This window comes from Orycteropus afer, unplaced genomic scaffold (genome assembly GCF_000298275.1).
Source record: "Orycteropus afer afer isolate SDZICR_OR568_19922 unplaced genomic scaffold, OryAfe1.0 scaffold00068, whole genome shotgun sequence".
In the NCBI taxonomy this organism is placed as follows: Eukaryota; Metazoa; Chordata; class Mammalia; order Tubulidentata; family Orycteropodidae; genus Orycteropus; species Orycteropus afer.
This window is the reverse complement of record NW_006921655.1, coordinates 9,951,923-9,978,397: the sequence shown is the minus strand read 5'-3', so window position 1 is coordinate 9,978,397 and position 26,475 is coordinate 9,951,923. Positions and strand designations below refer to the sequence as shown.

Below are 26,475 nucleotides of genomic sequence, written 5' to 3'. Positions count from 1 at the left end.
CAATTAAGTGTTCTGGAATTCTCATTCTTTGCAATGTTATCCGAAATTTGTTATGCTCCACATAGTCAATTGCCTTTGCATAGTCAATAAAACAGAGATAAACATCTTACTGGTATTCTTTGCTTTCAGCCAAGACCCACCTGACATCAGCAATAATATCCTTTGTTTCATGTCCTCTTCTAAATCTGGCTTGAATTTCTGGAAGTTCCCTGTCAATATACTGCTGCAAACATCTCTGAAGTATTCCTAACAAAATTTTACTTGTGATATTAATGACATTGTTCAATAATTTCCACATTCTGTTGGATCACCTTTCTTTGGCAAAAACCAAAACCGAACTCACTACCATAGAGTCGATTCTGACTCATAGCAATCCCATTGGGTTTCCAAGGTGATGAATCTTTATGGAAGTAGATTGCCCAGTCTTCTTTCTGCAGAGTGGCTGGTGGTTTGAACCACAAACATTCTGGTTAACAGTCAAATGCTTTAGGCACTACACCACCAGAGCTCCTTTCTTTGGAATGTGTACAAATATGGATCTCTTCCAGTCAGTTGGCTAAGAATCTGTCTTCCAAATTTCTTGGCATAAATAATTGAGTGCCTCCAGCACTGCATCCATTTGTTGAAACATCTCAATGGATATTCTGCAATTCCTGGAGACTTATTTTTCAATAATTCCTTTATTCTTCCTTTAATACCCATCAGTTCTTGATTATATGCTACCTCCTAAAATAGATGAATGTCAAGCAATTCTTTTTGGTTACAGTGATTCTGTGTATTCCTTCCATCATTTGATGTTTTTGCATTATTCAGTATTTTGCTCATAGAATCCTTAAATATTGCAACTCGAGGCTTGAATTTTTTCTTCAGTTTTCTGAGAAATAACATGCATTTCCTTCCCTTTTGGTTTTCTAATCCCAGGTCTTTGTACATTTCATTAAAATACGGTATTCTGTCTTCTCAAGCTGCCCTTTGAAATCTTCTGTTCTGCTCTTTTATTACCACCACTAATCTGTCAGTTTGTCATACTGTGGTGGCTTGTGTGTTGCTGTGAGGCTGGAGGCTATGCCACTGGTATTTCAAATACCAGTAGGTTCATCCATGGGGGACAGGTTTCAGCAGAGCTGAAGAAGCACTTGGCAGTCTGCTTCTGAAAAAACTGGCCACTGAAAACTTTATGATAGCAGTAAAACACTGTCTGATATATTACTGAAAAGAAAATAATCTTATGTCTCTTTATTTTAATATGAAAATTTCAAAGCCCAAAATAATTTTGGCCTTTTTATGTTTTGCTATACAGATTTAAAATTACTCAAAATTATCAAACGCTAATATTTGTTGAGCTCTGGTGGCATAGTGGCTAAAGCACTTGACTGCTAACCAGAAGGCTGGCAGTTCAAACCTACCAGCCACTCCTCAGAAGGAAGGTTGGGCAATCCTACTTCCATAGTGATACTGCCTCAGAAACCCAAGGAGGGGTCGCTATGAGTCGGGTCCGACTCGACGGCACATAACAACAACAACAACAATATTTGTTAAATTTCTATCTCAACGGATATTAGTGTGTTACATATCCAGGGCCCAAAATTGTGGGAGAAACTAACATTAAATTTAGAATTAAAATAAAAACTAATGGCTCTCTGAATTAGTCCCTTGGACAGCTGGTGACTCTACTTGCTTCTGGGAGACTAGTGTGACCAGAAGACTGGCAGTTCAAATCCACCAGCCACTCTGTGGAGGGAAGACTGGGAAATCTACTTCCATAAAGATTTACCACCTTGGTTGCTATGAGTCAAATCGACTTGATGGCAGTGAGTTTGGTTTTGTGTTTTTGGAGCCATTCAGTTATGTCATATGGACCCATAAGCAACCTTGAGCTTGGGAGAGATGGGCACTGCTGCAATACAAGTTGTACTGCAGCACAGGTGAACTGCATTGCTACCAGAGTAATTAGAAATAAAACCAGGGAAAGCCATTAAAGATTTAAAACCTGCTATCGAGAATCCACAAAATGATGGGAGGCAGGTCTGCACTCATGTACTAACAGCACGTACTTATTGTGTGCCAGACAGTAGACTGAAACCCCCATTTGCCATGAGAAAACTGTGGCTCACTAAAGTTGCCAAGATCACACACAGCTAGTAAAAGGCATGGCCAAGACTCAACCCCAGTGTTCCTAGCCACCAAAACACATACTGTTTTCTCTATATAACACCAAGTAGGTCTCCGGTTAATTGTCTTTACTTTGTGTTTTTGCTTTGCTTTGGCCTAAGAATTTATACATTGGAAAGATGTTCCTTACCAGGCCAAGTTTAAGATGCCCAGGGAAAAGTAAAAAAAAATAAATAAATAGCCTCCAATTCTCTCTGGATGTTTTTGGCAAATGGTTTCCTCCCAGTGACCACTTAGAGCTGTTAACAACCAGGATGCTACCAGGCTTCAGAAAGCCTCCTGGATAAGCTTCTGTTCTAACTGGTTATCTGCTTGTTTATGTCCAGAACTGCAAAAGGGCCTTCCTGTTTCTAGATCAACAGCTGTACAAAGGGCAGAAACCGTGCACCATCATGACCACAGTCAAAAATCAGGCTACGTAAATAGACATTTTTGCTGACCACGTATCACAGATCTTATAGCAAGAACTTCTAGGTATAAAAAAAAAAAAAAAAAAAAAACCCAGAAAAATGGGATATGTTCCTTGAACTGAATGGAAAATTTTCAAATGGATGCAGATATCAAATAGCATTTCCATACTTATTGCCACCAGAAATATTTATTTCTCCTTTACATTATATATTTATTCCTCAAAAACTGAGTGCCTACAATGTGACTGGGTACAAAGCAGTGAATAAAACTAATATAGCCTCATGGAACTTATCTTCCAGTAGGAGAGATGGACAGTAAGCTGGTAAACATTAATTGATAATTGCAATAAATGCTTTAAAAATGGGGCACTATAACAGAAGATGAGGGGCTATTCAGAACAGTCAGGACAGGCTTCTCTTAGGAGGTGACTTTGAAACTGAGAACTAAATACGAGAAAGATACAGCTAGGCAAAAAGTGGGAGGAACAAACTGTGTGAAAGCCTTGAGGTAGGAGGAGACTAGTGTGACTGAGGAACTGAAGGGAGGCCAAAAGTGGCTGGGACAGAGGGTGAGCCTGGCAGAAAACGAGACATCAGCTCATGTGGATCTGTGCAGGTCATGGCAAGAAGCGTAATTATTATTCAAGGTGCGATAAGAAGCCACCAATTAGGTTTGAACCAGGAGAGTGACATGATCTGATTTAGAACTTTTATTTAAAAAATTGAACTCTGGCTTTTCTGTGGAGAACAATTTGGAAAGGACCAGGAGTAGAAGCAGGAAGACCACTTAGAAGGAAATTTCAGAAATTCATGTGAAATACAATGGCATCTTGGACAAGGGTGTTTGAAGTAGAGAGAGAGAGAAGAGGACAGGCAAATTTAGAAATAAAATTGAAATAAATTCTTATAATTTGGGCATGATGTGCAATGAGACAATCCAAGCTAACTCCCAGGTTTTTGCATGGCATACATGGCTAAGTTGTAGCACTATTGATTGAGATAGAAAAGAATGATATGAAAAGATTGAGGAAGGTGGTAGGTAGAAAAATCAGGATTAAGTAATGGTAATTTGGAAATTCAGGCAAGCTTGTGGATAAACAAAAAAGAAGTTTGGGCTGAAAATACACATATTGGAGTCATCAGCAAAGACATAGTGTATAGAGTCAAGAGAATGAATGAGATCACCTAGGCAAAGAATTTATAAGAATAAGCAAAGCAGACGAACACTGAATCCTGGAGAACTTAATGATTAAAGTCTGCATTACAGGATGAGGAGAAATAAGTAAATGAAACTGTAAAGAAATAAAGAGAAAAGGGGAAAGAAATAAAGCCAAAAGTATGCCATCTTAGTATATCTTGGCGTCAAAAACAAGAAAGAAAAAGCTTTTAAGAAGGGAAGGGTCAAGTGTGCTGAATACTGCCAAGAGGCTGAGTAGGAAGAAGGCCCAGTGTATAGATGAATTTGGCATGGAAGTTGTTGACCTTGACATGAACGTCTAAAAGGCATCTCAAAAATAAACATGTATAAAACTGAACTTCCAAATTTTCCCCTGAAAGCATGCTCCTCTTACAGTCTTCCATTTTCCCAGTGCTCCAAGTCAAAAATCCAAAAATCTTGGTGTCATCCTTGGCTGCTTTTTCTTTCAGTTCCTATATCCAACCCATCAGCAAATCCTATTGGTTCTAACTTCAAAATATATCCAAAGTCTGACCACATCTCATCACTTCCAAATCTATCACATCTCTCACCCAGGTTATTATCGCCCCTCCCTCCCTATAGGCATAGTTTCAACACAGCATTCAGAGTGGTCCTTTTTAAACGTAACCTGACTACATCATTCTCTCCAACCTTATAATCGCTTTAGTTATCATTCAGAGGAAAAACCAGTTTTTAAGGCCTATAAAGCACTTGGCTACTAACCAAAAAGTCAGCAATGCTAACCCATCAGGTATCAGTCTGCTTCCATAAAGATTCCAGCCTTGGAAATCCTATGGGGCAGTTGTACTCTGTCCTGTAGGGCTGTTGGGTCAGAATTGACTTGATGGCAATGTTTTTTTTGTTTGTTTGTTTTTAATGTGATCTGTCCCCACACACCCAAATTCCCTTTGCCTTCTGGCAATTACTCCAATCTCATCTCCCACTACTCTCCTGGAGTCTTTTGGTTTCAGCAACACCAGCCTCCTAGCTCTTCCTCAAACAGCTCCCATCTTGTGGCTTTTGTACTGTTCCCTCCGCCTGGAATGTTCTTCCTCCATAAACCACACAGCTTACTCTCTCACTCTTCAGATTTTTGCTCATCTTCCCAGGGAGGAGTTCCCAACACCAATTTTACACTGTTCCCTCCATCCTCCACCCCTGTTTTATTTTTGTTTTTAAATACTTCTAACCACTTGACATATACATTTTGTTTGTTGACCCTGCCACTCTTTAAGGTTCAGATTTATTTTCCAGTACCTAAAACAGTAACTAGGCCTGGGGCTTGGAGGCTGCTTTTCACTTGGGAGTGGCTCTGTATTAAGGCCGGGACCTGAGGTAAGCTCTCCTGGGGCTGGGAGCTGCTCTTCGCTTGCAGGTGGCACTCTCTCTCTCTCTCTCTCTCTCTATAGTAGGTCTCCGGTTTTTTTAAATTGTGATTTGGGTGAAAATTTATAGAGCAAATTCAATTTCCATGCAGTTCACATATACTTTGTCTCATGACATTGACCACAATTTACCACAATGCAACAGCTCCCCTCCCACTTCCTCCTGATAGTTACCTCTTCCCTGTGTCCATCCTTCCATGCACTCCTGCCCCCTGAGCTGTCTCCCTGTGCATAAATAGCCCTTCTTTCTCCCATGATTGTTCTCTCCAGGAGTGTATCTACCTCAGGTAAATGTTCAACTCCTATACCTATCTTTTGTTTGGCTGGAGGCCACAGATGTGGGTTCAATTCCAGACCTGAAGGGCATCTAGAAGCCATAGTCTCAGTGGTCCCACCAGGCTCTATCAGACCAGCAGAACTGGTCACCCCCTCCTTTTTAAAAAATTATTTTGTGGAGGTGGCTCTATATGAAGACAGTTGCCCGAGGTAGGCAGGTGCAGAGGGCTTATGAACAACTAAGGGAGACAAACTTGTCTGTCAGTTCATCATCCTGTGGTGGCTTCTGTGTTGCTATGAGGCTGGAGGCTATGCTACCATGTTGCAAGATGGCAGCAGGGTTATCCATGGTGGGCAGGTTTCAGCAGAGTTTCCAGGGTAGGACAGACTTGGAAGAAGGAAGAGGCCACCCACTTCTCAAAGATCTGGCCAGTGAAAACCTTATGAATAGCAATGAAACATTGTCTCATATATTACTGGAAAACTTTATGAATAGCTCTAAAACATTGTCCAATATAGTGCCAGAAGATGAGTCCATCAGGTCAGAAGACACTCAAAATTTGACTGGGGAAGAGCTGACTCCTCAGAGTAGAGACAACCTTAATGATATGGATAGAATAAAGCTTTCAGGAGCTCCATTGACTGATATGGCATGACTCAAAACGAGTAAAAACAGATGCAAACATCCATTAATAATTGGAATGTGGAATGTATGAACTATGAACCTAGGAAAATTGGACGTTGTCAAAAATGAAATGGAATGCATAAAGATCGATATTCTAGGCATTAGTGAGCTGAAATGGACTGGTTTTGGCCATTTTGAATCAGGCTTCCATATGACATATTATGACAGGAATGACAAATTAAAGAGGAATGGTGTGGCATTCATCATCACGAAGAGTGTCTCAAGATCTGTCCTGAAGTACAATGCTGTCAGTGATAGGATAATATCCATACACCTATAAGGAAGACCAGTTAATACTACTATTATTCAAATTTATGCCCCAACCACCAAAGCCAAAGATGAGGAAATTGAAGTATTTCTACTAATTTCTGCAGTCTAAAATTGACTGAACATGCAATCAAGATGTGTTGATTATCACTGGTGACTGGGATGCAAAAGTTAGAAACAAAGAAGAGTTACTAGTAGTTGGAAAATAAGGCCTTGGAGATAGAAATAACACCGGAGATCGCATGATAGAATTTTGCAAGACCAATGATGTATTCATTGCAAATACCTTTTTTCAACAACATAAGTGATGACTATACATGTGGACTTCTCCAGATGGAGTACACAGGAATCAGTTGACTACACCTGTGGCAAGAGGCAATGGAGAAGTTCAATATCGATCTTCAGACAAAACAAGGCCAGGAGGTGATTGTGGAACAGACCATCAACTGCTCATATGCATGTTCAAGTTGACGTTGAAGACAATTAAAACAAGTCCATGAGAGCCAAAATACGACCTCGATAATACCCCTCCTGAATTTAGAGACCATTTAAAGAATAGATCTGATGCATTTAACACCAATGACCAAAAAATCAGAATTGTTGGGTGACATTAAGAACATCATCCATGAAGAGAGCAAGAGGTCATTAAAAAGAAAAGAAAGGAAGAAAGGATCAAAATGGGTGTCAGAAGAGACTCTGAAACTTGCTCTTGAACTGAGAGTAGCTAAAGCAAATGGAAGAAATGACAAGATAAAACAGAAGATTTCAAAGAGCAGCTTGAGCAGAAAAAGCCAATTACTGTAATGAAATGTACATATACCTGGGGTTAGAAAACCAAAAGGGAAGAACATACTTGGCATTTCTCAAGCTGAAAGAACTGAGGGAAAAATTTAAGCCTCAAGTTGCAATATTGAAAGATTCTATGGGCAAAATATTGAAAGATGCAGAAAGCATCAAAAAAAGATGGAAAGAATACAGAGTCACTGTACCATAAAGAACTGGTCGATGTTCATCCATTTCAGGAAGTGGCATATGATCAAGAACCGATGATACTGAAGGAAGAAGTTGAATCTGCACTGAAGGAAGTGGCAAAGAACAAGGCTCTGGGAATTACAGAATATCTATTAAGATGTTTCAATAAATGGATGCTGTGCTAGAGGTACTCACTTGGCTAAGCCAAGAGATTTGGAAGACAGCTATCTGGCCAACTGACTGGAAGAGATCCATATTTGTACCCATTCCAAAGAAAGGTGATTCCACAGAATGTGGAAATTATTGAACAATATCATTAATATCACGTGCAAGCAAAATTTTGAAGATAATTCAAAAGCGATTGCGGCAGTATATTGACAGAGAGTTTCTAGAAATGCAAGCTGGATTCGGAAGAGGACGTGGAACATGGGATATCATTGCTGATGTCAGATGGATCTTAGCTGAAAGCAAAGAATACCAGAAAGATGTTTACTTATGTTGTATTGACTATGCAAAAACATTTGATTGTGTGGATCATAACAAATTATGGATAACATTGAGAAGAATGGGAATTCCAGAACACTTATTTGTACTCATGAGGAACCTGTACATAGATGAGGAGTCTGGGTTCGAACAGAACAAGGGGATACTGCATGGTTCAAAATCAAGAAGGGAGTGTGTCAGGTTGTATCCTTTCACCATACTTATTCAACTTGCATCCTGAGCAAATAATCTGTGAAGCTGGATTATATGAAGGAGAATGTGGCATCAGGATTGGAGGAAGACTAATTAACCACCTGCAATACACAGATGACACAACTTTGCTTGCTGAAAGTGAGGATGACTTGAAGCACTTACTGATGAAGATTAAAGACTACAGTGTGTGGTATGGATTACACCTCAATATAAAGAAAACAAAAATCCTCACAACTGGTCCAATAAACAGATGCACGGTGGATGGAGAAAAGATTGATGTTGTCAAGGATTTCATATTACTTGGTTCTACAGTCAACACCAATAGAAGCACCAGTCAAGACATCAGATGACATATTGCATTGGGCAAATCTGCTGTAAAAGACCTCTTTCAAGTGATGAAGAGCAAAGATGTCTCCTTGAAGACTAAGGTGCACTTAACCCAAGCTATGGTATTTTCAATCATCTCTTATGCATGTGAGAGCTGGACAATGAATAATGAAGACTGAGGAAGAGTTGATGCTTTTGAGTTGTGGTGTTGGAGCAGAATGCTAAGAGTACTATGGTCTGCTAAAAGGACTAACAAATCTATCCTGGAATAAATGCTGCTGGAATGCTTCTCGGAAGCAAGAATGGCCAGACTTCATCTCTACTTTGATCATGTTGTCAGAAGGAACCATTCCCTGGAGAAGGATATCATGGTTGGTAAAGTGGAGGGTTAATGAAGAAGGGGAAGGCCCTCAATGAGATGGATAGACACAGTGGCTGCAATGATGGGCTCAGGTATAGCAAGGATCGTGAGGCTGGCACAAGACTGGGCAGTGTTTCATTCTGCTGTGCATAGGGTTGCTATGAGTCCAGTAACTGGCAATAAATACTTGTTGAAATAATGAATGAGCAGTGAGAACAGTGGACTAGAATGGATTAGGAGAGAATGGAAGGCGAGCAAGTACAATCATCATGTGTAGCATGTTTACTATGAAGGGGAGCAAAAAAATGGCATGATAAGCTGAAGGAATATAGTATCAAAAGAGGTTTTTTAAATGTGATATATGACCTCAGTAACCTAATGGTATGTTATACAGATGTTATCTCATACACTAAAAAACCTAGTTTATAATTCTATTTTTAAGAACTAATATAACTCAAAAACCAAACCCACTGCTGTCGAGTTGATTCTGATTCATAGTGACCCCATAGGACAGAGTAGAACAGCCCCTTAGGGTTTCCAAGCCTAGAGTCTTTATGGAAGTGACTGCCTCATCTTTCTCCCACATAGTACCTGGTAGCTTTGACTGCCAACCTTTTGGTTAACAGCCAAATGCTTAACCACTGCATCACCAGGGCTCCTTGAACTAATGCCCATCTTCATTAACAAGATTAATAAAATCCAAGAACGAAACAATTTACTGAATCAGAGTAGACAAAATAAAGCATTTAATTTTCTTTTGTGTGCCATGTGTTATGTCTGGAGTTATAACAAAGAATAAGACATCCTGGTTCTTGTTCTCAAGGAGCTTGTTGTTGTCATTAGTTACCCTCAAGTCAGCCTCCACTCATGGAGAACCCATTCACAACAGCAGGAAATGGTGTCTTGTCCTGTGCCTCACCCATGATCAGCTCTGATCAACAGGATTTTCATTGGCTGGGTTTTTGAAGGTAGATCATTACTCCTTTCTTCCTAGTTTGTCTTAGTGTGGCTCTGCTGAAACCTGTTCAGTATCACAGCAACACACAATCTACCACTGACAGTTGGGTTGTGACTGTGCATGAGGTGTACTGGCCAGCAATCAAACCAGGTCTCCTACACAGAAGATGAGAATTCTATCCCTAGACCACCAATGCTTCATTCAAGGAACTTAGGAGTCTATTAACTCTCATCTGGAGTCCCAGGGTGGTGTAAACAGCTAATGAATGTGTCAACTGTTAACTGAAAGGTTGGTGGTTTGAGTGCATCCAGAGGCACCTAGAAAGAAAGACCTGGCAATCTACTTAGGAAAAAAATCAGCCATTGAAAACCTTGTGGAATAAAGTTTTACTTTGACACACATGGAGTCACCATAAGTTGGAATTGACTTATGACATCTGGAAATGGAAATACTCATCTGCAGTGATGATGATAAAGATTCACTTGGAAACAATTTCTCTGTAGTGCAGTCATGCATGCTAAAACTTTATTTTGGCTTCTCTAGACAGGAATATTACTTGCTTGTGATGAGTGGATTTAAATCCTACCCTCAGGCTAAATGGAAACAGAGAAGTAATTTGCTCAAGATCAAGCCACTAATAAATGGTAGATCTGGCATTTGAATCCAGGTGTCTTGAGAATAAAGTCTGTGCTCAAAATTACCATGCTAAATTTGTATAAAAGTTTACACCAGAATACATGTATTATGCATATTCTTTTATAAAAATTATGCTGAGTCTTCATAATAAAACCCTAAAATAAATGTTGGAATGGGTATGGAATAAATTCCATATATATCCATTAAAGGGAGTTTATTTATATAGCAGTCTGGGAATTAGCCTGAATGAATGTCTGAAAACTCACTGCCACGAAGCAAATAAATGGATGAATTCTGTCAACAACCTAAAAGAGGCTGGAAGAGAAACTTGAGCACCACCATCTCAGGTTGAAGCCTTGGTCAATACCTTGACTTCAGCCTGGGGAGACTTTGAGCAGAGGACCCAGCTAACCTGGGTACCATGGACGACTCCTGTCCCATGGGAATTGAGATGATAAATGAGTGTTGTTTTAAGCTGCTAAGTATGTGGTGCTTTGTTACATAGCAACAGAAAACTAAAACATAAGCCAATATTCATTCCTTACAGAGACTGTTAGAGGAGACCTAATGCTATATATTAGGAGCTCTGGCAGTGTAGTGCCTAAGGCACTTGACTGCTAACCAGAAGGCTGGTGGTTCAAACCCACCAGCCACTCCTCAGAACGAAGGTTGGGGAATCTACTTCCGTAGTGATACTGCCTTGGAAGCCCAAGGGGGGGTCGCTATGAGTCAGATCCAACTCGATGGCACATAACAACAATGCTATATATTACTCCAAGTGTAATAATGGAAGCAGAATTTTAAATTCTGAAGTGTCCTAACCCATGTACCTTCATACCTCCATGCCTTTTCATTTACTGTTCCATCTGCCTGGAATACCTAGTTGCCTCAGATCAATTCTACTCAAACTTTAAACTCAGGCAGATGTTGCTTCTTCAAAGATGCATTCCTTTGTAACCGCTTCCATCCACCCCCAAGCAGAATAATTTACTCCTACCCCTTGCTTTCCTGGCAGCAGCTAATTTGTACATCTCTCAAAACACTTGCCATGATACGTTGCAGTAACTTTTTATATCCCCCTTCCCTTAGGAGTCTCCGAGTGGTGTAAAGGGAAAGGCTGAAACCTACCCAGAGCCACCTTTTTAAAAGACAGGCCTGGCAATCTGCTCCCAAAAGGTCACAACTTTGAAAATGCTGTGGAGCACAGTTCTACTCTGCACACATAGGGTCTCCATGAGCTGGAACTGACTTGATGGGCAACTAACCACAGCGTTCCTCCCCCCCACACACACTGTGAAGTTTTCAGGTCAGAACTTCTCCAAGCTCCTGCACAAAACCAAAAAAATCCACTCCTATCGTGTTGCTGTCAAGTTGACTCTGTCTCATGGGGACCCATATATGGCAGACTGGAACTGCCTCCATAGGGTTTTCAGTGGCTATGACCTTTTGGAAGCAGATAGCCAGGCCTTTCTTCAGAGGGGGCTCCACGTAGTTAGCAGTCAAACATGTTAACTGTTTGTGCCACTCAGGGGCTAAACAGTTGGATACTAGCGAAGAAAATGAGGATCTGGATAAGCACAGACTTTTGATCCCAGGGAGCTACTGTTTATCTTCCAGCACAGATGATCAGGCCTCCAGGTGTCATCTCCGTGACAACTGCAGGGTGACTAACCAATCAATTAATGTGTTAAAAGGGCTGATATTTACTGTCTCAAAAGAGCTGCTCTGAAATAGATAGGTGCGCTTGAAGCAATAGGTGGCAGGTGCTGGCAAGGATTTAGATTGTTCCCGAAAGGGGTGGCAGAAAGCCCTGCTGATTTGTTGTGATTCGAGCCCTATGCTAAGGTACACACTTGCTGATTTAAATAACCTATTTTACACCCTTCCTTAAATCAAATGTCAAATGAAATAGGTAACAATCCTACAGAATTTATTTTACTCAGTCCCTTAAAAATCTGGGTTAAAAAGACAGAAATATGAATCATGTATCAATAATACCCATGACATTCATTCACAGGATACCAAAAAATACCAAATAGTATTTTTTGGAGTTTGCAGACTCAGGTAAAATTATGTATCATCAATCCATAGGGAATGTCATTTAACTGGGTGTGTGTTTTGAAAATATATTGAGAAATATTCATGTCCTTCAGTATATTGTCCTTAGGACCCATTCCCACAGGCAAATATTTGAACTGCAAGGAAGTGTTCCCTTGTGTTTAACCTAAATTAATCATGGTACCATGAAGATCATTAACAATCAGAAAGGACCAAAGCAAAACATAGAAATAAGGCTCCTATCTCATGCTGCATCACAAGTTCAGAGGAGCTAGGTTCATACTCCCTTTGGATGTATCTGAAGTTATCCCTAAGAATCAAATCAGACGCTGCAGGTCCTACATCTTGGAGACCTTTTACAGATTCTAGCTAGCAGTGGCTCAAAGAGGCAACAAACTGGACACACAATTTCCCTAAGGTCAGTTGTGAGAGAAAACATAGGATCTGGGTCTAATTTATCTTTAGGTGCTACTTTTTTCACTCAGAAAATATTGAGCACCCACTATGTATCAGACTTTGTGCTAGGGCCTGGGCTAGAGCTGGGAATTAGATAAAGCCCCTGCCCTCATAGGCTTTATGGTCTCGTGTGTATTTGTGTACGTGTGTATTGTATAGATAATGAAGAATGGGATAAGAGACAGGAGAGGAAATAGAGTCTGTCAAAAATGTACTAACATCAAAATGTTATTAAAAACTTGAAAGTGGCAGATAATGGTAAATACCTTCGATGCTTTGTGGACCCACAAGATTCATGGCTTGGTGAGCTGGATATTCCACCCGTGGCCTGGCAATGCCCAACTGCTCCATAACACCATGGAGTAGCCTCTGGATATCTGTTTCTGAGACCCGGTCAGGGGTCCGAGGACTATACGCAGATGTCAGAGTCCATCCAAATGCCAGCCAAAATAGCAGTCCAGACAGCAGGGCACAGATCTTTCGGGAAATCATTTTTAACCTGCACAAAGAAGACCAAATACATATATTGATTGGCCCTAAAGGGCAATAGTGATAATGCAATCATGCAACCAGTCTAAGGAATAGTTCAAGAACTATGCAGAAAAGGGCTGAAATGATAAAATCCTTCAAGAGTTTGCTTTTGTCTCAAATGTCCACCCTATGCAGGACATCTGCTGTAGGAATATATTAAAAACCAAGACAGTCTGAGGTATCCAGTTTTCCCTGTACTTGCATTCTTGGGAAGGCTCACCTGGAATCACAATTCTCATTCATTTTCTTTTTATTCTCCTTGCATCTCCCAGAATGGTCTGCATTACCCCAACCCAACCACTCTCACCATCTCTTCCTAATAAAAAAGAACAAAGCAAAGCAAAACAAAAACACACATTTTGCTTCAATGTTGAGAAAGGGAGAGGGATAGCGAAATCTTGTGTTTTTTCAGTTTCAGGAAGGATTTAGGGAGAAACAAATGGTAAAGGAGGGCAGAAGGGTTAAGGGGTGGTGGAAAAGAACATTTTAGCTTATCAAGCACCTATTCTATTTGAGATCCTGAGAGAAATGGAAATCCACACACACATACTGACACCCCTACCGTCTGGTAGGGAAATGAGGTATACTTGCTCAGCCAGGTGTTTGCTGGCCAGGTGAGCCTGAGCAAGTGCCTCAGTTTTCTCATCTGAAAAAGGGGGATAATAAACCTATCTACCTTATAGGGTTGTTGTGAGAATAATTGTGCAAACACTTCTAAGAGGACAATGCCAGGCACAGAATGAGCCTCTTATAATCTTTGCTATTATAGTGTCTGCAATACTGCCTCAGGCTGGCTTGTTTATCTTTACAGTTCTGGAGGTTAGAATTTTGGGAGAAGACAGAGGAAGACAGAGCAGGTGAGGGAGAGGGAGAACACTAGACTGGGAGTCAGCTTGTTCTAAATTGTGGCTTTTAAGGGACCATATTCACACGGCTGCCTTCTGAGCTGCTTAGCCTGTGAGGACAGATGCTTCAGACAGCAGCCCTGCGAAGTCCTCTTTTTGATCACCCTTCTCTCTTATTTATTTTTGAGGGGGATGGTTGAGGATGCAAAACCACCTATTTTCTTCCCTAAAACAGAAATATTCATACCCTCTTCTATATTTTTCTATAAAAGGAAAGTCTTTCTCCAGTCTGACAGCTGAAAACAGCTCTTTGCTGCAACCAAAAAGCCTGCAACTGTGATGGAAAAGGCCTGAGGCCAACACCAGCCTCTCCATCTCCATCTTTTCCTGTCCACTCTGAATGCAAGATGTCCGTCTGTCTTACTCCATTCGCAGACAACACTGCTCTGATTTGATAAGGCATCCAATCTCCTCCCTCGATATTCCTGTCCCTTATGTATAGCCAAACCTCCTGATCACATATCTATCTTTTGTTTGACCTCAATCTTTAGCTCGAAAATGTCAGCAGAAAGCCCGCCCTCGCTCTCCATCCCGAAGGAGAGGCTCATCTTGGGTGGGCAGCAGAAAGTGAAGCCACTTATCAGCGCAGTACTCACCGAGGGACAGCCTGGGAAGCCTGCTTCTGTCTTGGTTCGGTCAGGGTAGTGCTGGGGGCCGGGAGAGTTCGGTGGCTCGTACGTCACCTCCCTCTGCATCTTAACTCCGCCCAGCCCCTCCCCCAGCAGGTGGAAGCCGCCTCGCCAGAACACCCCCGAACGCAGACCAGAATGGATGTGCCTCTGGACAACAGAGCTCCAACCCATTCATTCGGCATACAAACCTCTTCACTGTGTACACTTCCTACAGGCTCTCCTCCTCTATCCATCCCCATGGAATTGATCACCCTCTATCTCAAGCAATGTGCCAGATTGTCATTTCTGTATTCCGCCCCCAGGAGCACACCTCTAATTTTCTTACCTTCTAAAACAGCTTATAAAAATCTTTTCACTTGGAAGAGGAAGGAAGCAATGGTAGGGGTGTCAGACAAAATGTGAAGATGTCTTAGGAACTTTTAATGGTGGCAATGATAAGGTACATGCTGCTTCCAGGAGCCCTTTCACCAATCAGGAACACTGAAGAGATTTAATAGAGGATGCTAGAAACAGCTGTTAATGACACATCAAGGAACATACGAAAATCTCTAGGAATATTAGCTCTGAGTATATAGGAGCTTTGGTAGCATAGTGCCTAAGGCACTTGACTGCTAACCAGAAGGCTGGCAGTTCAAACCCACCAGCCACTCCTGGGAAGGAAGGTTGGGCAATCTACTTTCATAGTGATACTGCCTTGGAAACCCAAGGAGGGGTCGCTATGAGTCGGGTCTGACTCGACGGCACACAACAACACAACATATATCTAAACCTCCATACCAGTTATCTATGTAAAATTCCAACTTTGGCCTGAAGAGAGACCCAGAATTTACAGCATATTGCAGAAAATATAGCCAGGTACACCTAGGATGGTAGCATAGTGCCTAAGGCACTTGACTGCTAACCAGAAGGCTGGAGGTTCAAACCAACCAGCCACTCCTCGGAAGGAAGGTTGGGCAATCCTACTTCCGTAGTGATACTGCCTCGGAAACCCAAGGAGGGGTCGCTATGAGTCGGGGCTGACTCGACGGCAAATAACAACAACAACAGAGCACCTACTGTGTGCAGTTTTGAACACTTTAAATGTGTTCAAATATAAAAATAAAACTGCAAAGTCATATAATACTGTATTTCAATTTTCTTTAATCAAGGACTGGGGATGAGTCAGGTACTGGGAGGTCTGGGAGTGACTAAAAAACTTGATGTTGGAATCTCAGTCCCTTTGCCTTACCTTTATGCAGAAAATCCATGATCACAACAGATAAGCCCTTGTACATGTACGATACTGTGTTATCGGTGATAACAAACATTAATGTATGGGTAAATAGATGGATATACAGACTGAATGCCTAGGTAAAAGGGAATATAACCATGGCATTTCTACATATGTATTTGTATGTGTTATAAGAATGTCCATATATATAATAGAGCCAACAATTGGCAAAGTTATAACTTCCTAGCTACAGTCAACTACCCTGAGGGAGCAAGTAGTTGGTTCTGTGGGCTTGGGACCATGGCTGCAGGGCACATCAAGCTCAATGGGCATAACATGCTCACAAAAACTACTTTGGTGAGTGGTGACTGGGGTCTTAAAAGCTTGCAAGTAGCCATGTAGATGCAACAATGGGTCTCTCCTCATCCAGAGCAAAGTATGAAGAAAACTAAAGACACATGGAAACAATTAGTCCAAGAGATTAGTAGACCATGCAAACCTCAACCTATATGACCAGGAGACCAGAATTAGATGGTGCCCAGCCACCACTGTCAACTACCAGAAAGGGATCAGTGCAGAAGATCCTGGATAGAATGAGAAAAAATTGTGGAACTCAACTCAAAATTAAAAAAAAAAAAAAAAAAAGACTAGGTTTACTGGTCTGATAGAACCTAGTGAGACTTCAAAACTATGGGCCCTAGTTATCCTTCAGGTCTGGAATTGGACTCACTCCCGTGGCTTCCAGCCAAACAACAGGCAGGCATATAGGGTGAACATTTACTCCTTAGAATGATCAATCGTGGAAGAACAGAAGGGCAATATTTGCACAGAGATAGCTCAGGGGGCAGGAAAGGACACAGGTAAGAGATAACTACAGGGATGAAGTGGGAAGAGAGTTGTTACACTGTGGGGAATTGCAGTCAATGTCATGAAGCAAAATGTGTATGAACTGCTATATTGAAAATGAGTTTGCTCTGCATACTTTCACCCAAATCACAATTGAATAAAAAATAAATCCATTATCACCAACAGGAATTTTATGCAATGAATTGCTGTTTTTAGTTGCCATTGACTTGATTCTGACTCATGATGACCCCACGTGTGCAGAGTTCAACTGTGCTACACAGGGTTTTCAAGGCTGATACCTTTCTAAAGCAGATTTTGCAACTCTGGGTGGGTTCACATTGCCAACATTTTGAGTAGTAGTTGAGAGTTTAACCAATTTGTGCCACCCAGGGACTCCATGCAAATTCATTCATGAGACACATGGTCTATTGATTTAAAGCCAAGTAAGACTCCTGCCCAGAACTTTGTATTCCACAGATGCTGTTTCAAAGTCCCAATGCATGTTAAGTCATTAGAACTCATATTATCTACAGCTGTATGCTCAAAGACCATGCTGAGCTTTAATAATTACTATTCACACATTTTTTTTTTTTCAATTCTGACTTTTACCAACTTAAATGCAGCATGGGAGGGGATCACTATCTATACCTAGAAATTTAGAAGACCTAGCCATCCAAATGGAAGAGATCCTTATTTGCGCCCATTCAAAAGAAGGTGGCCCAACAGAATGCAGCTCTGGTGGCATAGTGCTTAAGGCATTTGACTGCTAACCAGAAGGCTAGCTGTTCAAACTCACCAGCCACTCCCCAGAAGGAAGACTGGGCAATCTACTTCCATAGAGATGCTGCCTCAGAAACCCAAGGAGGGGGCACTATGAGTCAGATCCACTCAACTGCAGTGAGTTTGGTTTGTTTGTTTTTTTTTAAATCATTGATATTATTACACACAAGTAAAATTTTGCTGAAATTAATTTTTTAAAAAACGGGTTGCAGCAGTACATTGGCAGGGATCTGCCAGATATTTAAGCTGAAATCAGAGAACATGGAATGAGGAATGTCATTGCTAATGTCAGGTGGATCTTGGCTGAAAGTAGACAATATCAGAAAGATGTTTCCTGTTTTGCTGACTATGCAGTGGCTTCCACTTGGTGGATCATAAGAAATTATGATGATACTGTGAAGAATGGAACTCCAGAACACTTAATTGTGTTCGTGAGGAAACTGTATATAGACCAAGAGGCAGTCATTCGAACAGAACAAGGTGATACTGAGCGGTTTAAAATCAGGAAAGGAGTGCATCATGTTTGTATCCTTTTACCATACCTTTTTAATCTGTATGTTGAGCAAATAATCTGAAAAACTGGACTATATAAAGAATGCAGCATAAGGATTGGAGGAAGACTCATTAACAACCTATGATACGCAGATGGCATAACCTTGCCTGCTAAAAGTGATAAAGATTTGAAGCACTTACTGATGAAGATTAAACACTACAGGCTTCAGTATGAATTACACTTCAACATAAAGAAAAATTCTCACAACTGCACCAAAAAGCAACATATATGATAAAGGGAGAAAATATTGAAGTTGTCAATGATTTCATTTTACTTGGATCCACAATCAACGCCAATGGAAGCAGCAGTTAAGAAATCAAACAACACGCAAATCTGCTGCAAAAGGTCTCTTTAAAATATTAAAACAAAGTTGTCAGCTTGAGGACTAAGGTGAGCCTGACTCAAGCCATGGTATTTTCAATTGCCTCATATACGTGCAAAAGCTGGGTGAATAAGGAAAACTGAAGAATTGATGCCTTTGAATTACAGTGTTGGCAAAGAATACTGAATATTCCACGAGCTGCCAGAAGAACAAACAAATCTATCTTGAAAGACGTACAGTCAGAATGTTCCTTAGAACAAAGCATGATGAGACTTTATCTCAAGTACTTTGGACATGTGAGAATAGACCAGCACCTTGAGAAGTATATCATGCTTGATAAAGTAGAGGGTTTGTTTAAAAAAAAAAAAAAGGAACCTCCGCAAGATGGATTGACAGAGGGTATAATGGGCTCAAAAATAGCAATGATTGTGAGGATTTCAGAGGACCGGGCAGTGTTTCATTCTGTTGTATACATGGTCACTGTGAGCAGGAACTGACTAGATGGCCCTGAACAACAACATTTGCACTTAGGATTAGAGTGAAAACAATCCTTGGCTACTGAACTTACTGCACATGTAAAACTCTGTAAAGCACCCTTGTATATTTACTATATCATTCATGGTTAGTTAAGGTAGGACATTATCTCCATTTTGTATGAAACAAAAACAGAAATATTAAAGCAATTCTGAACTTCCCTGATGCTTTCTCTAAATACCACGTTTTCAAACTATTCATTTTCATATTTCTATTGTGTTTCCAGCCTATTGCAGCTTCCAGGCTAATAAAAATAGGAGTGACATGGGTAGTTGTTTTCCTTCTAAACAAACATATTTATGGATTTATCCCTCTGAAAAGCCACTAATTTGTACAGTTAATTTCATACGCTTTCTTACTGAATTAATGCTCCAATTCAACATTTCGTTCCCTTCCATAAAACATAAAATGACATTAATGTATTTTAAGAGGTTCAAAAGGTAGAAAAAAAAATTACTTTAAGCTTGTCAACATATATCTGAGATCATATTTTCTATTTCTATTTACTACTAGAAGTATCACAAAGATCTGAAATGCATGCCCAGTCTTTACTATAAACCTGTTTGGATCTCAGGTAAACATGATGTTTATTATCTATATATTGTCACAGACTATAGAGTTAAATATTTACTAATTCTGAGTTAAGGTTAATTCCCAGGGAATAAAAAGACAGGAAACAGCTTTGAAATAAAACAGATGCACTGCTGCCAAGTAGAACTTGGTAAAGCAAACATATGATAACGTGAAATTCCTCATGTGTAAGTCCAGTTGCTCTGAGCAGGTGTGCTGTTCTGCTCCAACGTCTGAATGCGGCACTCTTAACAACTGACCTGTAGAATGATCTTGAGTAGGTGGTTCGGCCTGTTTATTTTTCCCTATAAAGCCTAGAGAATATTATTATTTGAATAATTCAAAAGGTTGTAGTTTCTAAGATTTCATTTAATAATTTAAAATGTAAATTAGACAGATTTGCTTGACAACTGGGGTCAAGTACACTTTGAATTTCATCAGTCTCAGGCAAGTCATATTCCAGAAATTTTCTTTAATGTCTATGCTAAATAAATAACATTTACACACAAGACAAAACCATCACAGACTTTTACCCAGTTAAATGTACAGACGTGCATCAACTATTTCAAATTCTAAAATGAAACATCTACATATAAGAAATCACATTGATTAAACTTTTTCAACTTTAATTATTCCTCCTTAAATAATTTAAAATTCTATGCTGGATGAGAAATGCAAATGTATTTGTGCAAATTAACTTCAAACACAGTATGGCTTAAAAGTAATCAATCACTTCTGTATTATCAGAATATTGGAGCACACTTTAGTCATTATTCTTAGTTGAAATGAATACACTGTACAGATCTACAGACAATAAAAACCAAATACCCCTACACCAAACAGGAATAAAGTATTAGGATACTATTGAGCAAATGAGTTTCTAGGAATTAAATATTAATTTTATATAAGTCAAGAAATAAAATTTGCAGGGTTTATCTCTTCCCTTTACATGTCTAGAAATTTCTTGTAGAAACTTTATCTGACATAGGAGGAATAACAGGAAATAGGCACAGTTTGCTCCACTCTTCCGATCACACATAAAAAGAAAATTCGTATTTTAAAAATTACTTATTTATAAATCCAGGCAAGAATCTCTTTAAAAAGCTAAAATGTAATCTCTGCCTTAAGAGATTACAATAAAAAGTAGTTTAAATACTGCCATAAGAAAAATAAAGTAGTAATTTATACAAGAATAAAATCCAAGCTGCTTGTGTAGGGAAATCAAAATGTTTCAGAGAAAAATCTATTACTTAATAATCATCCTGAGCTACAAAATAACATTTAGATTATTTTGCAAGTCATATCACTGATTGCTAATTTTATTTACATCAATGACAAGAATACCATTTACCAATTACAAGTCTACAGGTTTACTTGGTATTAGTTGAGCTTTTCCGATAGGATTTTTTGGAGAACCTTTATACCAAGCCCGTTCTCTTTCAGAAGGTTTCCTAAGGACTCTGTTATTTATCTCGGGAGTAAAACCTATACTGTTATTTATAACAGGTTTCAATATATCATAATTAGTCAGGTCATCCAAGGGAAACTTAATTTGGTCATAAGATACCACTTCCTGTTTACAAATTCTAATAGGCTCAAGAGAAGCATTCACCGAGTCTTGGTACCTCTTCATCTTTGAGGAAGATTTAGAAGTTAACTCCATGCTTGATTTTGAAATTGCATCGATATCTGGCTGTTCATGTGACGCAGATTTCTGTTCTTTAAGATCTGATTTCTTACATCTAATAGAGAAATCCTGTGACATATTTTCCATACAAGGAAGAGCACCATCACAGCTTACTGCTTTAACCAGAGGAGAAGCAGCATCTCCATGACTCACTGACTTATGCCTTATAGATTGTCTGTTATACTCCAACAAAGAATTAATTCGCCTGACAGACTGACGAACAGGGGTACGCTGAAACTTAAGAGGTGACTTAACTTTTGTTCTATTTGGTTCATTTAAAGAAAGTTTATTAAACCATTGTATGTGGTCTGAAACCTTTCCAGGCTCTGTCACTTGTACTCTTTCTGAAACTGTTTTATCACACGTTCCCACCAGTGACTGCTGTTTAACAATTCTCACAGGCTTAGGCTTTGGTAAGTTTGTTATACTACATGTAATATGTTCTAAGGAAGATGATTTAGCCATATCTGCTCTAGAAGCTGTGTGTTTTAGTAAGTTTTCTTTAATCACTTTCTCATTTTCCTTTAATTTAGTATTTAGTTTATCTCCTGGGGACTCCTGCTTCTTTATTTGCTCATCATTGGGGAATTCTTGCTTGCTTGAATCATCTGAATAAACATTTTTTCCATGTTCCATCTTCATTTGAGCTGAATAACATTTTATAGTTGTTTCTTTGCCCAATTTTTGAGTTTGATATAGCAAAAAGTCTCTCTCTGAAAAACTGTTTTCATCTTTACTAGTGTGGTATTTATACTTTTCCTTTGATTCTATCACAGTCAAATCATTAGTTTCAAATAGATTTTTCTCTGGGCTACATTCTACATAAGATGTTTCATTTAATTTTATTTCCCCCACATTAATTATTGATGATTGCCTGTGATTTATCAATTCATGAAGATTACTTCCAGATTCAGAAAATGCTTTCTGAATTTTCACTAAAGTCTCTGTGGTCAAGTTACTTTCATCCCCACTAAGAGAGTTTCTAGTTACGTTGCTATTAGGCTTATTGTGTTTATTGGAAGAGGGGAGTTCAAATGAAGTTACAGATGACTTCTCAATGGTAAGATCATGTTCCAAAGAAGAGTTTTCCACCTCAAGATTTCCTACTATCGGCGATGTCTCATTTACATCTATTTCTTGAAAACTTGAATTACTAGGTCCTGTCCAAGACATCCGGTAATTTGTTTCATCTAGGCGCTCTGGAGTTAATAAGTTTTCCTCAGACTTACTGATCTTTTTTGAACCTAAAATAAAGTAATTGAGTACTTTAATCCTTTATATTTAACCTAGTTCTGAAACATTACCCAAACACATGACAAATACAGGCGCTAAGTATTTAATTCCAATAAATTAAAGATCTGTATTAGAAGGAATAATTTTTAATATAAATGCAAATATATTTACATTTATATTTGTAAACAACCTCTAATTGTTGATAGAAAAGATAATATTCAAATTTAAATATTCAAATATTTTCATTATTCAAACATGAATTTTTAATTTCTAGCATAGCAAATTAATATATTTTATCATTAAAAAGCAACTAAAGAGGTTTTAGAGTAAAACTATGAGATTATCATGTAAATGTACCTTTCTTTGTTAATCTTTCACCAATATCTGGGCTAAAAAGCAGACCGGTTTTTATAGACCCAATCCCATTTTTTAAACTTTGTTGATTTGCAAGTCGTTGACCAACATTTTCATATCTATTGACACCAGAACATCCATTCTGTATAGAAAAGAAAAATTGAAAGAATTTTGGTTAAGAAATAAATATAGTTAACTCAAAATACTAAGACAAAGTAGTTTTTTGTAGTTATCAAAAGCTACAATTGATTAAATAATTGGCAAACGACTTTTTAATAAACATAAATATGCTCTCATGCTATTGAAAATTATAACCTGATATATTATTTTATGATTAAAATAAAGTCTTACATATTCATTAATTAAAAAGAAATTAATTTGGGGGCTTAGTTTGTGCCAAGTTCTTTTCACAGTAGTAAAAAACAGACCAAAATCCTAATCTCATGGAGTTTACATTCCAGACGAGGACTTAGTGAAAAACAAGATAAATAGTAAATTATATTATATAATACACAAAATGAAAAGTATTAAGGAGTCAAGTAAATCAGGGTAAGAAGGATACTGAGTGGAAATGAGTAAGAGTATGATTTTGAAGAGTTCAGGAAGAAGATGATTTTTGAGTAAAGAACTGAAGATGAGAATGAGAACCAGGTCATTATATGAAGGAAGAACATCACAGGCAGAGGAAAATGCCAGTGCAGTCTTTGAAGCTGGGGCAAGGTTGGCATGTTTGACAAACAGTAAGGAGGTCAAAGTAGATGAAGCAGGGTGAGCAATGGGAAGTAGAAGGAGAAGAAGTTGAAGAGGTAAGCTGGGAACCAATCATACAGCACTTTGCAGGTAAATGCAAGAATGCCGGCCTTTATTCAGAGTGAAATGAGGAGTCCTAGAAAGTTCTGAGCAGGAATGACACAATTAACTTGAGTTTTGAAAGAATAATTTTGGCTACAGTACTTAAGCAAGGGTCAGAGCAGATAGACCTAATAATTAATGGAAATTAATAGAGCTTACTGTAGTAATCTAGGAGAGATGAAAGAACATAGGGGCAAAAGTAGTACAGGCAAAATTTGGTGATCAGAACCTAGATATATCTTGAAAAAACAGAAGTTAAAGCAGACAGGATTCCCTAATGGATTAGACATGGTGTGTGAAAGAAAGGAATCAAAAATACTTCCTTGTTTTTTTGCCTAAGTGACTTGAAGACAGAGATGCCATAACTGAGATGGGGAAGTGTAAGTGTAATTTGATGCTGGGGAGAGGGAGGCAATAATGGTGGCAACAAAGAAGTGCATCTTAGGAGCTGTTTGGGACAGGTTATTCTTGAGATGTCTATTGGGAAGTCAAGCTGTTAAGAAAGCAGTCAAGTTGTCCAGGAGAGATCTGCTGGAGATATAAAGTCTTAAGCAATTTATAAGATGAGCCCCTCGAGTGAGTGGAGATAGAAAAGGGAAGTCCAAGAACTAAGTAAGCTTTGGGCACTCCAATGTAAAGGAATCTGAGAAGCAACTAGTGAAGAAGAAAGAAAATCATGAGAGTGCAGTGTCCTAGAAAAAAGGAAAGAAAGTATATCAAAGGGAAGGAAGTAATCATCTGTGTCATATGCTGCTGATAAGTTAAGTGAGATAAGGACTGATATTTGACCAAGGAGTCCCAGTGGCATTATGGTTAAGTGCTAAGCTGCTAAAAAAAGGTTGGCAGCCTGAGCCTGCCTGGTGGCTCTGTGGGAGAAAGACCTGGTGATATGCTCTTGTAAAGATTACAGCCTAGAACACCCTATGGGGAAATTCTACTCTCTTATATGGGTTGCTATAAGTAAAAAATAGACTCAACAGCACCCTTACAACACTACATCTGACCACTGGCTTGAGCAATGTTGAATTCATCGGTGACTTTGAGAGAGCAATTTCATCTCATGAAAGGTTTAAGCAAAGTGACAAAGAGGAATTTGAGATATCAACTCCAGCATAGTTTTGCAATAAATAGTAGTAGAGAATGGGGTAGTAGCTGGAGGGACAACAGGGTGAAGTGGATCTTTTTAGCATCAAGTCTACATTTTTGTACTAATATAAACAGATCAATGAAAAGTTCTGTTTTCACTAATAAAATGGTGAAAGACACTTACTACATCTCTGCTACTTTTCCCCAGACTAAATTTCAAACGAAGAGATCTTCGCACTTTTTCTTTACGACTGATTTTAGGAGAGAAGCAGCCTGCTTTTCCTGATTCTACCCTAAAAAAATTGGAATTAAGCATGTCAGTTTATTCTTTTAGCCTAAACCAAAGAGATTCTTGCAATATGAAATTTGAGAGAAATCTATAGCAAAACATATTGTTAATAATTGAATACTGTAATAATTTACTAGAATTAGTTAAGCTTTAAAATATCATATATGTACCATATACGAGTACATTGCATTTCTACAGGGAAACCCCTGAGAGTTGAACTTAATGGGACTGCCTTCTTTTGCTGGGACTTTTCTGTCTTTGACAGAGTACAATCTTACCACTTTTCTTCTACTCCTTTTAGTGAAAAGTATTTGGGTTTTCCTTCTCTTGACAGGTTTCTTTCTGCCTTCCACAGGTTCTGGCTTTCACAGGTTTGACTATATATATGAATGATCTTTCCTGTTTACCATACATTTATCTGGTCATTTCCAAACTGAGATCATTAGAATAGATTTGCTTTAAACGAACAGGAAAATTTACAATTACAGACACCAACACAAAACAGGATTTTAAGCAAGCAAAGTAGAAACATACTAGATAACTTTTTCTGGTGAATATAAAACAACTGATTAGTAAGAACATGAGGATAACAGAAAATTTTTTTATTATATAGTTCAAATAATTCAATTATGATTCTCTGTAGGGAGATGAAAAAATATTTCATTGAACATAATACACACACACACATATATACACACTGTAGATTTTTGCAAATATGTGCAGATATTTTTTGTGAATATAACACACAGAAATGATGAAATCAAATAAAACAGTTCTGGCATATCACGCCCATGCATATACTGCCCATGTCTCATGACATTTTTAGAAGTGAATTTCAGCCTCATTTACCTGTCCTCCCATATTATAGGTAAATAGTACAGTTCTGTTCATTTTCTTTAATCTCCAGTTTATGTGTATAAAAATAATACAAAAATGTTACTTTTGATAATAATTGTATAATAAAGGTATAACTCATGGTCAAAAAGTCATGGATAGAGTTTGCAGTAATCAGAAAATAAACAATCAAAACTGCATTGATAATACCTATGTTAAATGAAGTTTCCATGTGATCAGAAATAGAATTAAAGTCAGAAACGCATAAAAATAATTCACACAGTACACTTATGGAAATAATGTGAGTTGAAAATAATGTACAGTCAAAAAAAAAAAATTACAATGTGCATACCTATATGGGAGCTCTGGTAGCATAGTGGCTAAGACACTTGCCTGCTAA

At 38.7% G+C, this 26,475-nt stretch overlaps 1 protein-coding gene across 1 annotated transcript in view; it reads right to left on the bottom strand.

Annotated features, from left to right (window-relative positions):
- The window catches only part of LOC103196702 (rho GTPase-activating protein 11A), a 121,481-nt gene that overhangs the window by 71,314 nt on the left and 23,692 nt on the right, over positions 1-26,475 (bottom strand). The window contains exon 10 of the mRNA XM_042780898.1: positions 13,124-13,356. Within this exon, the coding sequence (XP_042636832.1) occupies positions 13,124-13,356 (233 nt within the window). The remainder of the gene's footprint in view (positions 1-13,123; positions 13,357-26,475) is intronic.